Source organism: Camellia sinensis, chromosome 12, assembly GCF_055761805.1.
Source record: "Camellia sinensis isolate YWXY chromosome 12, ASM5576180v1, whole genome shotgun sequence".
Classification (NCBI taxonomy): Eukaryota; Viridiplantae; Streptophyta; class Magnoliopsida; order Ericales; family Theaceae; genus Camellia; species Camellia sinensis.
In genome coordinates this window covers 133,714,049-133,728,750 of record NC_138972.1, presented here as the reverse complement: position 1 = coordinate 133,728,750, position 14,702 = coordinate 133,714,049, and the positions used below count along the sequence as shown (strand labels likewise).

The 14,702-nt window shown below is 39.6% G+C and overlaps 1 protein-coding gene across 1 annotated transcript; it reads right to left on the bottom strand.

Annotated features, from left to right (window-relative positions):
- Window positions 1-1,475: 1,475 nt before the first annotated feature.
- On the bottom strand, window positions 1,476-4,292 carry LOC114320969 (LIM domain-containing protein WLIM1). Its single transcript, XM_028268082.2, has 5 exons — window positions 3,873-4,292; window positions 2,994-3,090; window positions 2,833-2,876; window positions 2,526-2,609; window positions 1,476-1,798 (listed from the first exon to the last, which is right to left on the bottom strand). Exons 1-5 carry the CDS (start codon window positions 4,005-4,007, stop codon window positions 1,580-1,582), a joined length of 579 nt encoding a protein of 192 aa, XP_028123883.2. The 5' UTR covers window positions 4,008-4,292; the 3' UTR covers window positions 1,476-1,579.
- Window positions 4,293-14,702: the final 10,410 nt, after the last annotated feature.

Genomic DNA, 14,702 nt, shown 5'->3' with positions numbered 1-14,702 from the left:
ATTTTTAGCAACATGTAAGAAAGCGTCATAAAATATTATTTTTAGTAACGATTTTATTAATTTATTTTCAATAAGATTTTATGAAAATTAAGTCTAACTATTAGAACTTATTAGTAATTTATCTTTTCATGTGGGATTTACGTGGAGGTCTTAATAAGTGATAAATGGATTTATTGTCCAATAGGTTCTATGATAATTAATGGCAGTTTATATCAAACACTATTAAAAAACGTAGCTAATTGTTAATTTTCAGTCACAGTTTGAAAATTGTCAAAAAAAATTACTAATTATAAGTTTTAGCAACAGTTTTAAAAAATTGTCACAGAAAAATATCACTAATTGTAAGTTTTAGTGACAATTATAAAAATCGTGACAAAAAAAATTATTAATTATCAATTTTTCGTGACATGCGCAAAAAAATTGTCAAAAAATTTATTTTTTAACGATAATTTTACTAGAAATTATTTTTAATAAGACTTGATGAAAATTAAGTCCAATTATTAGAACCGACTGGTAGTTTACCCAAAATAAAAATATATATGTAAAAATTCAGTACACTTTTGTATTTTGTTGTATTTAATGAATTTTTTTAAAAATTTTGTACAAATTTTATACTTTTTAAATATATTAAGTTTAAGTGGATGTAAAAAATTAAAAAAAAAAACATGATTAAAATATTTTAAAATGTCACTAAAAATATAAAAGGAAAAATTAGTGAAACATTCCTCTATAACTTTGTGTAGTAGGAAAGGGCTAAGATGTTTTTTTATTAGCTAAGGTCTCTCAATGAAATTAAAGAAATTTATATATGTAGGGCAAAATTTCTCTGAGTCGAATTTTCTCTGTGAAAATGTTGAGAGATCTTAACTACTATGAAAATATTGTATGTCATTTATCTTATAAAATCTTAATATCAAAAATCTTTAAAAAATTCTCCAATATAAAAATAGGAATTGAAAAATCAAAAAATTATTTTTGAAAATTGTAAACCAAACAGCTAGCCAACCTCATCCAGCCAATCTCTAATCTCATAGCAAGAACTTAGTTAAGATTAGTGATTCCAATCATTAGATTTCAATTTCTTTAACACATTTCGAAATATTTTTCTCCTAGACATGTAACACCATGAAAATCAAACAAATAAAAAAACTAATAAATTTGAATCAACACAACACAATCTCCATATATAGTGCACAATGTGTCATCACACAATTAGTTTAAACCAAAAGCTTCCACAAAACTCACTCGAGCCCAAGGACAAAAGAGAAAAGCTAGGGATCATGAAAAAATTTTCATGAAAATGATCATGAAAGATTTATGACTCTTGGATTACCTTGATTAGTGTGTGGTGCTTTATTTTAAGTGTAATCCAAAGGTCATAAATCTTTCATGACCATTTTCATAAAAAAATTTTCATGATACCTAGCATTGCTCAGGACAAAAACCAACCCATCTCACCGTATAAAACCATTATGGACTCGGCAAAGAAAGCTTCCTTAAAACACTGCGACAACAACATTGATGTTGTGAGAAAACAAACAAGAGAGAGAATGAGGAGAATTTGTTCAATAGTAGAGGATCATGATTCAGCAGCAATCTCCATGGAATCCAGCGCGGACTCTTTTTCGAGGTCGCCCTCAAGCTGGCTGTAGTTACCCTTCTCCCTGAAGAGTTGGATGTGGTGGTGCTTGCAATAGAGTTTTCCCTCATGTGCAATGTAATTGGATGGGCTTATGGTACAACCTCCATACGAACATTTGAAACAACTCCTGTGATAAGCACTTCCATTGACAGACACCTTTGAACACATCAAAACAATATATTTTACTCCAAAAATTATGTTGTATGAGTACTAGGTATGTATTCAATATCAACGAATGCGAGAAATATGTATCTGTCACTTTTTTTTAAAAAAAAAAAAATTGTTGGGTACTAGATGGATACGTATTGGTACTTTTATAGGTATGTTGAGGCATATATGTAATTTTTTAAAAATATATAGGTTTTAGAATAAATATATTGTGTTTATATTTAAAAACTCCAAAAATAAAGGGTACTTTTGCAAAAATCTCAAAAAAATGAAAGGGTAAGTAAAATAAATATATTATGTTTGTGTTTAAAAACTCCAAAACTAAAGGGTGTTTTTGCAAATATTACAAATTTGAGAGAACGCGATTTTTTTTAGTCTTTACAAATTGAACAATCGTATCTCTCCCTATCAGTTGAGTTTCTATCTCTTTCTCAGTTATCTCTCTTTGTTAATTGGTATGGAATTCTAATTTGTACGTTGTTTTAACTATTTTTTATAGTTGATTTTTAATTTTTATATATCATGCACTGTCACAAATTTTAAAAATATATCTTTTTATAGATGTATCTAGCTATTTATTATACGTTTTTAAAATTAAAAAAAAAAATCATATCGACATATCCATAATGTATCTATACACGGAACCATGGTGAATGATTGTTAGGTTAAACACAATATACAGATCAAACCATACATAAATTTATGTGCGTGTTACCTTCTCAATTGGATAAACAGTCATGCTACACCCTACACATTTATCCCTGGTACCAGCAAACGCAGTTAAGACCTTGTTTGCATTCTGCAAAATACAATTCATGTTTTAGTTAGTGGCTATGTACTCCCTCTGCAGATCTCACAGTAACAAGAGCCTTGTACACTGGGCTGCCTTTCAATTATCGGTTGCTCGAGCCAAAAACTTGCCTAAAAAATTGAGCGTAATAAAGCAAAAAAGTATTTGAGATAACACATTTTTTTCAAGTAAAAAAACAAGAATTAATCTAGATTCGAATGAAATTAATTACCTCACTATCAATCTGTCTTTCTGGTTTCAAGATTTTTGGTGTTCCTGAAAAATGTTGGTGGAAAAGGGAAATTTAGAAGATTTGAGGACTAAAGAAATCATTATCAACATATTCATTTTTTATTTAAATTTAGAAATAATTGTATTTGTGGGGTGTGTTACCTTCAAAACTCTTGTCCAGACTGCCAGTTCTCTTGAAGAGTTGATCAAAGTGAGGTTTGCAGTAAAGGACTCCCTCAAAAGAGTTGAAGTTGCTAAGCTGCAAATTAAGTAAGTACTGCCTTATATTAGAACATGAAACAATTTTTGAGGTCATTTAGTTGGTTTCAAATATTGAAAATTTGAAACACCACTCTAAGGGAAAATGGTGGAATGGTTCCTAAATCATAAAGCTTGTTTTTTACCTCTTAAGATATATAGAGTTTTGGATTGGGTTTTTTCCAAGTTTAAATCTGAACTTGAGAGAATTTTAAGAGATCTGTAGAGTCTATCTCAAATTCCATTTCGATAATCGTAATCATTCATTTTGTATGACCTCTTTATATGATATTTATGGGGAAAAAAATTAAGTCAATCCGATAAATGTAACATTTTTATTTTTATCGTATTTATCTCTAAAAAATAAATTGTTTATTTTTAAAAATATACTTGTCAATTTTTTCCAAAGACAAGCACGAGAAAATGAAAATTTTACAATTATCAGGTCAACTTAATTTTTTTTCTTTGATGATATACATTGAGAGCCATGCAAAATAAACAATTCGAATAACCAAAATGGGACCTATGGTGGACTCGATGGCCCCTCAAGTTCAAATTTAAACTCGCGAAAAACCCAATCTTATAATTTAATAGACTACGAAGTTATGAAGCACCAGTACTTCAAAACAACCATTGCAGCGGGTCCAACATGACATAGACACATTTTTCTGTGCACAAAGCTCGTCTGCCTCCAAGAATTATGAGCAAAAAGAAGATGAAACAGAAACAATTGGGATGAGAGAGAGAGAGAGAGGTGGGGAGTAATAGGCAATTATAAGGTACCTTGAGGGTGCCTTTGCAATGGTAACAACGGAAGCAGGACTTGTGGTAAATTCGGTTATTGGCAGTTAAGCGATCAACAAGATACACTGTCTTCTCACATGCTGTGCACTTCTGTGTTGTTCCTGCAAAAGCCATTCTTCTCCTCTCCTCTCTGATATTATTGCATCAAGATCAAGATGAAGAAAATCAAGATGATCAAGAGCAAAGACAACAACCCAATATTATAGTTCAATACCACCTTTAATTCCTTTGGTTGTTCTCTCTCTCTCTCTCTCTCTCTCTCTCTCTCCTCTCTTGCTAGGCTGCTATGCCTCCCTCCTTCCCTCCCTCCCTCTCTATTAATAAACTACTAGAAAGAGAGAGAGAAGGTATAAAGTAACGCAGAGGAAGAAAAGGAGAGACAAAAGAGAATAGTGGATTGGAGTGAATTGCGAAAGGCAACATACAAAATGATTAGCTGATGGATAGGAATGACCACCTTTTGCAATTATTTTACTCTTATATTCAAATATTTCCATCTCTCAATACAAAAAAAAATGAATTTATTCACACATTTTGTATGCTTTTACAGGGTAAAACACTTTTAAATAATTTAATGAATTAAAATTATACTTTTCAATTATTTAAGAGAAACCATGTAAATAACCCTAAATTAAATTACTTGTTAAGAAAATGATCTAGAAACTATTATTAGGTAGAGTTCTCGGAGGGCGTACCAAGTTTGAAGTTCCATCCAAAGAAGATAAAGCTCATTGGCAATAAGAAAATGATCAAGAAACTATTATTAGGTGGCGTTAGGCCTTGTGTCACGGGACGAATCCTTTAGAGGCGCAGCGGATCAATTTTTCGCCTGTGTGGTGCTAAAACTCCACCAAGTTTAAGTCCGGCATAGCTCATTGACAAATCGAGTGTTGATGGTCTCACCCGTTTGAAACATTAGGGCCCAATGCTTTGTCAAGCAAAACAACTTCACAAGGAAGCTCCGTCTTTACCCAGATGCCACAAGTAGGCCTATCGCCTCAAGTGCACCAAGCACGGCATAAGTCGCTTCATAGCGCCAAGCTTACCTAAGCAAGGTGCTCGTCCAACTTAGGTTTATGTCACCAAGGTGCCTAGCCACACAACAATGTGTTAGCGAAGGCCCTCAACTTAGCCGACAAGCCAACATTGCATGTTAGGTCTTTAACAGCATCTCGAAGTGTCGTAGGGTCAAGCATGCCTCAATAGATACATATTGGATGGCCACTTGGTCAAGCGAAGCCCACAAGCCACCGAGGGTCAATCTCTTGCCCACGGCGTAATCCTCGTGCCTACACGTGTGTTAGATTCCGTTTAAAGCCATTGCGCACCTTAGCATTGCACCAACGTGTAGCATAAGTAAGGCAACATCTCAATCCGTAGTTTGCTTGTAGCATAATGTAGTCCCTCAATAGATTTAGCCAATGCATAGCTTGATGCCTTCATTCGATAGCCTACATATGCGGTGTCGCCTTCCAATTGCTTAGCTTAAGCCACGAGATCCCCTCGTGCAAGGTTGAACCCAAACCAAGCACTTGAGTCGGCACACGAGACCTTTAGTGGTGCCTCAATAGCCCATTCGGTCCAAAACGAGTCCCAAAGATGCCATATTGCATGGCATAATGGAAACAACGTAGTGAACCTCTTCCTCGGGCGACATATGCAGTGCCTACATTATTGCACCGTCCACGAGGCTTCCAAACCCACGTGGAGACTCTAGACACCCCTCTGGATGCCCTACCAAGTTTGAAGTTCCATCCAAAGAAGATAAAGCTCATTGGCAATAAGAAAATGATCAAGAAACTATTATTAGGTGGCGTTAGGCCCTGTGCCACAGGCCGACTCCTTTAGAGGCGCAGCGGATCAATTTTTCACCCGTGTAGCACTCTAACTCCACCAAGTTTAAGTACGCCATAGCTCATTGACAAATCGAGTGTTGATGGTCTCACCCATTTGAACATTAGGGCCCAATGCTTTGTCAAGCAAAACAACTTCACAAGGAAGCTCTGTCTTCACCCAAATGCCACAAGTAGGCCTAACGCCTCAAATGCACCAAGCACGGCATAAGTCGATTCATAGCGCCAAGCTTACCTCAGCAAGGTGCTTGCCCAACTTAGGTTTATGTCACCAAGGTGCCTAGCCACACAACAATGTGTTAGCAAAGGCCCTCGACTTAGCCGACAAACCAACATTGCATGTTGGGTCTTTAACAGCATCTCGAAGTGTCGTAGGGTCAAGCATGCCTCAATAAATGCATATTGGATGGCCACTTGGTCATGCGAAGCCCACAAGCCACCGAGGGTCAATCTCTTGCCCACGACGTAATCCTCGTGCCTACACGTGTGTTAGATTCCGCTTAAAGCCATTGCGCACCTTAGCGTTGCACCAACATGTAGCATGAGTAAGGCAACGTCTCAATCCATAGCTTGCTTGTAGCATAATGTAGTCCCTCAATGGACTTAGTCAATGCATAGCTTAATGCCATCATTCGATTGCCCACATATGCGGTGTCGCCTTCCAACCGCTTAGCTTAAGCCACGAGATCCCCTCGTACAAGGTTAAACCCAAACCAAGCACTTGAGTCGGCACATGAGGCCTTTAGTGGTGCCTCGATAGCCCATTGTAGCTTGACTTTCTTGCGCCTCCTTTCGGAGAGCTCGAATTGGTCCTACAATTTAGACTCCTGTCGCGGTTCTGAATCTAGTCTCACAAATGCAATGTGAAATCGATAAACACCAAAGAGTCCAATCTGACAAATCTTTTTGGTAAATAAATTTTAAATCAAATAATGCCAAAACTGGACTACTTTGACAGATTACAGAGTCACTACCTAAATATTTTATTTTGGAGAAATTTAGGAAACCCTGACTCGTGCCAAAGGCCATGTGTCCGTCATCACTAAAGTTGCCTCGGTTCGGGAACTTGGGTACGGGAGGAAAAGGTCCTGAAATGAGCACCCCCGCTCACCCGATCAAAGATCAGCCTCTACTAATCATGATATGATGTTTTATAAATCTTATGTGTTCTTATTCCGGTTATTGGCTAACATTACTATGTGATGCGCACAAACAAGTATAGACTAAAATCACAAAAATTGGAACAAAACAACTCTTGTTTGTTTTTTAAAATGGTTTGAATTTACCACCCTCAAGTGGGCCAAAACGCGGATTTGCCATCAAACATGATGGGCTTAAAACATGATTTGCCACTTCACAAAGTGGGCTTAAAACTCACACTCGTTGAATTGTTCCAATTCAAACAATCAAGCCTTCATCCACAGGCATTCATGCAGTTTAGCATATAAGCAAATCGCCTCATGGCAAGCATGCAAAACGTGGCAACATGGCAATCACACTCATGCAAGCATGCTAAAGCGTAAAAGCTTACCAAGTACTCCAAGCCAAAACAGAAACTAGTTAGAAAGAATGCATGATCCTAACTATGTTAAGATGCCTAATGCAACACATACAATAATGCAATTAATAAGCTCGGCTACTAACATGGCATATGAAGCAACTTGAACAACATGCTTTGAAACACGTATTCAAAGAAGTATATTGAAATAACGATACAGTTTGAATGATGCGCCAAGCCTCGGTGCATGCAAGACAAATGAATGGATGCAATCATACAAATATAAAGTATGCTAATTGAAAATGTCCCTAATCTAACCATAAAAAACGGTTAAATAAAAGGGAGAAAGACGTGGGGTTGAAAGACATACACACACACGCACACTTATTACAACATTGCACCCTCGCGAAGGAGGGTCTGAATGAATAAGTTAAGCTACACTAAGCTAAGCTAATCCAACTAATCTAATTAAGTTAATTAGACTAATTATTACAAACCAAACGAATAACTAGTAAACTAATTACTAATTATTACAACCCTTTAACTAATTAGCAAACTTGTTAATTAAAGCAAATGTACACTAACTAATCATGCAAGATATTTAAACTACACTGCCTCAGCTCTGCCTCGGGAAATGGAGGATGCATGCACTCGGTTTTTGCCCCGAAAAGCCCTCCGGTTTGCTCTTGAGAGGCTCTATTTGCAGGATTGATCATACTCCAGAACCTTTCTGCTCCACTTTACCAAGTCAATGCTGAGGATTGCACCGGTGGCCTGCCGGCCATGAAAGCTTGTTGCCGGCCATCTGCCGGCCAAAAGTGTGCCTTGCCGGCCAAGAATGAGGCGCTGTCGGCCACCAACGAGCCACTGCCGGCCACTGGTGCTCTGAGTCACCACACTGCAACAGAGTACAAATAGAGAAAAATTTAGAGTTTTCCAAGGGTATATTTGTATTATACCCCTCCTTATCATCTCAAAACATCAAAGAAGTGGCACTCTTGGATCCAAAACTACCAATCAAGCATTTTCAATGCATGATGACCAAAGATCCAAGGAGTACAATTTCAATAAATGCACAAAACAATACTCAAGACCACCACCTTATCATGAGTGATCAAAGGCCATGGAGACAAAGGAGATTGGCTCATTTCATCACTTTAAGTATGAAATGCTCCAACTTTCCTTGTGTTCAATATATCGTCCGATTGAACACATGCAATGCAACACAAAATGCTTACCTTGCTCAAGTTTTACTTGTCCAATTTTATTTACTCATTTTAGTTACCGATCCATTCTTTAACCGATTAAGTCCAAAGTGAGAGTCCTCTAATGAGTGAGGTGTCAACCAAGGGATGACTTAAGACACGAGAGAGATTATGCCGTTGGTTAGTAGAAACCCTCAAAAGAGAATTAAAACCATTAAGCACAAGTCTCAATCTCAAGCTTAAACACAACTTTAAGGCTAACCAACCCTCAAAGCAAATGAAAAAGTGAAGAAATGAAGGAGGTTGTAGATATTTCAGTACTGAAATGACATGCAAAATGATATTACAACATGCAAGCAACTTATGCACAACATGCTTAAAAGCCAAAAACACCAAACTAGTGAAGATTACTACACTATAGGCATGCAATACAAAGCTTAAAAGGGATAAACAGTCCAAAACAGTCCTAAAACAGCTTAAAATGAGTCCTAAAACATGCTTGAAGTTAGCTAAAAATGGCTAGAATAAGAGGCTAAAACATGGCACAAACTAGACTATCAAGCACAATTGCACTACATGCATACAAGGCAAGCCTCAAGTGACTTAACTAGACCCAAACAGAGGTAAAACAAGTCAAAATAGTAGCAAAACCATGCTGAGATCAAGTCACAAAATACTAGAAAAACATGGTCACGTGTAAAGCTATCTACACATGCAAGCAAGACACAAGGAGGAGAGGCCAACCCCTCTCATTTTGGACCTCAAAACATAGTTTTTGCCACTGAAATAACTCTGATTTTCAGTGGTTAGAAAGGCTAAAACGTTTGATTTAAAGAACTTTGAAAAGTGGCACAACAACTTAGCAAGCAAGCTACAAGAATGGTGGACCACCCTCAAACTCAAAATAGTCTCAAACCACCATTTATAAGCCTCAAAAATAGCGGTTTTTATAGTTGAAAACCAGCTCAAAAACAATTTGCAAAGATGGCACAACAAGTGTGCAAAATAAGCTTAAATAGGGTAAGTTCTATACCTTTGAAGCAAAGCACACAATAAGCATAAATCAGAGATTAAACCACCTTCTAGAGCTCAAAGGAGGCACCAAGAGAGCTTCAAGAAACCTCAGCCCAAAGATGAACCACTTTGGTTAAGGGTTGATAGGTTAAAGCTTGAAGTATGCAAGCTTCTAAGCATAAAAGCTCAAGAGAAAGAGAAGTCTAGAGAGAAGGGATTATAGAGAGAGAGGCTCCCAAAATATATCACTCCTATATTGTTCTCACCTTGAAAACCATAGAGACGGCTCTCTATATATAGAAGAATGAGGCTTCAGGTCGAAAATATCCCAAAATGGACAGCTGGAACACAAATATCTATAAAAATCTGACTTTTTGCATCAATGGCCGGCAAGGGATCATTGATGGCCAGCACAGGTCCATTCTTGGCCGGAAATGATCACTCTTGGACGAAAAATGGCCGGCAAAGGCCATTCATGGCCGGCACATGGCCAAAAAAGCCCATCCATGGCCAGAAACCTCCACCTCTGGTTGGCCAAAAATATATGCTTTTGGGCCCAAATTCAAATGGGAATATCTCCTTCATATGGACTCCTTTGCAGGTCATTCTTGAGCCTAAATTGAAGCTATTGAAGTCTTCTTTCCAATAGTGGCAGCCTCACGTCAAAATTCCAAGTATTCAAGAAGATATGCCTGTTTGAGTGAAGGCTGCTCACTTTCGATTTAACCAGATTCATGCCTAACTTCTCCTCAGCTAGTTTTCTTCCCTCCTCTCCTCTTTTCTTCAACCCCAAACCTCTAAACAAGATGTTTTGAAGATTTTTTCAAAGAGATCACCTCTTTTTCATTTATTTCCACTTTGTCCTTGTTCAGTTTACCGAAAAGCGCAACATTTAACAAAATGCGAGTCTCGGAACATCGTAGAAAATTTTTTTTCAAAAATGTTTTGAAAGAGAGGGTCTTAAGGTCTAAAAATCATTTTGGTCAAAATAGTTTTGGTCCAAAAAGGGGTGTAAGGTTGGGATTTAACGCTTTCTTTACCGAAGAAATCGAACATTTACACTGCACAACTTTCATCACCAAGTAAACAATCAGTGGCTCCCAAATCTTAAGGGCTGTCAAAAATGGGGTGTCTACACCCATTCGGTCCAAAATGAGTCCCAAAGATGCCATATTGCGTGGCATAATGGAAACAACGTAGTGAACCTCTCCCTCGGGAGGCACGCGCAGTGCCTACATTGTTGCACCGTCTACGGGGCTTCCAAACCCACGTGGAGACTCTAGACACCCCTCTAGATGCCTAAAGCCCGCCCTTGAGTTGCCCTAAGGTTGCTCACTTGAAGCCTAGTTTGGGCAGGGAGGTAGGTAGGTAGTACACTTTGCCCCCTTATATATGCTTGTTAAGCAATTAGCCCTCTGGTAAGAGGAAACATCAATATGTCCGAGGAATCATAATGATTTTTCATAAATTTCACAAGTTGAGAAAAATCATGAAACTTCATCAGGAAAACACTTCCCCCAAGACCTCTTTTCAGTAAAAATTTCAACTCAAAACTCTTTCATTTAGATGCCCAAACAACACACCAAAAATTTGCACTATTGGCTAGTGTTATTGGCTGCTATTGCTGCTGGCCGTGTGTTGCTGCTGCTACTGCTGGTCCACATGCCTTGGGCTGCTTGGAGCCAATGTTAAGCCACGTTGAGGCACTTCCAACGGCCACTCTTGGGCACTTAAATGGCCACACCACTGCTAGCGAAACGCTACAGAGTTAGCCTTGCAAGGCAACCGGTGACACTCTCCTCCACTCCAACCATCAACGTCCTCATTGATGTAGCACAAAGTTGATGCTGCAGTGCGTGTACCGGCTCCTCTGATGACTCCAACACCTCTGTGTTGATGGCCTACCTTCAACGCCCAACTCTTTTAGCCAAGCTCCCCTCATTGTTCTCTACTATAATCCAGCTGAAATGCACTCCACTTGTTGCACCCTCTGTTGGCAACTTTTCTCAAATACCCTCTCTAAAAATGGCCTCTGCCAAAGCTCTTCTGAGCGTCTCTAAACTTTGCCCTTTGCCAGTATTCTTGAAATGCTAGGTTCTCTTCTCGAATGGCCTCTCTGTCAATACTCTTCTGAGCAAACTCAAGCTCCTCTGAGTTAACTCAAGCTCCTTTGAGCTGACTCCTCTAGACGATGTTCCTCTAATGATCCTTCATGCTCCCAATGCTCCTCTGAGCTAACTCACAGTGGGTTGTCACATCACGACTTCCTCCTCCACTCGAGGTGTCGACGCCCTCGTCGACTCAATGCAAATTAACAGTTGCTCCTCAAAATGATTAAGCAATGCTCCCTGGCACGCACAAAGCCCTTTGGCTGATATCTTCAATAAACTCAGGTATCTCTGTACTGTGCCCTCTAGCGAAATAAAAGCCTTTGGCTGTTGTTCATTAACAAGCTCATGCCTCTGAAGCTTTCTAGCCGATGCCCGTTAGCAAGCCCAATCTCTGAAGCCCTCTTGGTTGTTGCTCTCTGGCAAACTCAAACTTTAAAACACTTTAACTGAAGCCCTTTGGCAAATTGTAGCCCTTTGTCTAATGCATTCTTTGCAAACTCAAATTTTCTCATGCTCTCTAGCAAAAATGAAGCCCTCTGGCTTGACTCAAACTCGTGCCCTCTGGCAATAGGTAGCCTTCTGGGTGGATATGTACTTATAACTCAAAACTTCAATGCTCTTGTAGAAGTGTAGCCCTCAGGCTGAATTAAAGCCCACTGGCTTTGCTCAACTCGCTCTTTTTAACAAAGTGTAGCCCATTGGCTGAATATGCTTTTATAACTCAAAACTTTAATATTGCTTTTAGAAATGTAGCCCTCTTGCTAAAATGAAGCCCACTGGCTTTGTTCAATTCGTGCCTTCTAGAAAAGTGTAGCCTACTGGCTGAATCTCATGCTCATGCCCTCAGGCAAACCCTCTGTCGCAACTTATATCTTTTGGCTAGAATTTGACTCATGTTGCTCAGTACCTCGACCACTGCCTTCACTCAAGTTGGCTATCTCATTAAACTTAAAGATTTCGTCTTTCAAAGGTTCACCGCTCCTACCACCCACAAAGCTAGCCATTTCAACAATGATGCTCAAAACGGTGCGCTGATCCTGGCATCAAATTATGTCTTGACTTTAGAATCCCACTACACGGTTGTCCTCCAGCAACGGTGATTTCATCCATCACCCCGCTCTCTAGCAAGCATGTACACTCGGTGCCTCTGCACACGGGAGTCAAGATCTCAAATTTTGTCTTGAAAATTTTCCGAACAAACCCTCTAAGAAGTCAACAATCATGCGTCTGAAGGTGCAAAACCACTAACAAGCACAAGTTGCATATGCCACCATGAACGGTCGAAACATAGGCCCCCCTGAAGTGAACCAGTGATAATGCCATAGCACGTGCACGGCTGTCAATGAAAATCCGTCTCTAAGGCTCAATAAATGAAGATTACATGCCCACAATCTGATACAAGCATTCCACAAGTCCAAACTGTGATAGAAATCCTCATATAGCCAACAAAGTAACACAATCATGCCAACCCTACTAGTTAGAAAGTAACCCGTCCACAAATGTAGCTTATTCGCACCACAGTGTGCCCACAGTGTAGAAATGCTCACCAAGTCCACAAAGTGAGAGGGAAACATCAAGATAGCAAGGAAACACTAGATGCCACAATGCTGCTTAATTCGCACCCTCAAGAATGGTTGTTGCGTTCAAGGCATCGCTGAAAAATAGCATAATAGGCACGGATACCTCAAGGCATCACCAATCAGCTCCTACGGTTCAAACATGACCAGAAAACCAATGGCGGTCTTGTTTAGAGTCTAAGATGTCATACACGTCCCCCAGGATGAGTTTCATGCATAACTCCTTCAAACAGCGGCATCAGGGTCCACAGAAGAATGATATCACAAGATAGTTGTATGTCCGCTCTAGATCGAGCTCACCCCAAATGAGTGATCTAGCTCTGATACCAACTGTCACGAGTCGACTCCTTTAGAGGCGCAGCGGATCAATTTTTCACCCGTGTAGCACTCTAACTCCACCAAGTTTAAGTACGCCATAGCTCATTGACAAATCGAGTGTTGATGGTCTCACCCGTTTGAACATTAGGGCCCAATACTTTGTCAAGCAAAACAACTTCACAAGGAAGCTCCGTCTTCACCCTGATGCCACAAGTAGGCCTAACGCCTCAAGTGCACTAAGCACGACATAAGTCACTTCATAGCGCCAAGCTTACCTTAGCAAGGTGCTCGCCCAACTTAGGTTTATGTCACCAAGGTGTCTAGCCACACAACAATGTGTTAGCGAAGGCCCTCGACTTAGCCGACAAACCAACATTGCATGTTAGGTCTTTAACAGCATCTCGAAGTGTCGTAGGGTCAAGCATGCCTCAATAAATGCATATTGGATGGCCACTTGGTCATGCGAAGCCCACAAGCCACCGAGGGTCAATCTCTTGCCCACGACGTAATCCTCGTGCCTACATGTGTGTTAGATTCCGCTTAAAGCCATTGCGCACCTTAGCATTGCACCAATGTGTAGCATGAGTAAGACAACGTCTCAATCCATAGCTTGCTTGTAGCATAATGTAGTCCCTCAATGGACTTAGTCAATGCATAGCTTAATGCCATCATTCGATTGCCCACATATGCGGTGTCGCCTTCCAACCGCTTAGCTTAAGCCACGAGATCCCCTCGTACAAGGTTAAACCCAAACCAAACACTTGAGTCGGCACACAAGGCCTTTAGTGGTGCCTCAATAGCCTATTCGGTCCAAAACAAGTCCCAAAGATATCATATTGCGTGGCATAATGGAAACAATGTAGCGAACCTCTCCCTCGGGAGGCACGCGTAGTGCCTACATTATTGTACTATCCACGGGGCTCCCAAACCCACGTGGAGACTCTAGACACCCCTCTGGATACCTAAACTTCGCCCTTGAGTTGTCCCAAGATTGCTCGCTTGAAGCCCAGTTTGGGCGGGGAGGCAGGTAGGTAGCACACCTTGCCCCCCCTATATATGCTTGTTAAGCAATTAGCCCTCTGGCAGGAGGAAATATCAATATGTCCAAGAAGTCATAATGATTTTTCATAAATTCTACAAGTTGAGAAAAATCATGAAACTTGGTCGGGAAAACACTTCCCCCAAGACTTCTTTCCAGTAAAAATTTCAACTTGAAACTCCTTTATTTGGATG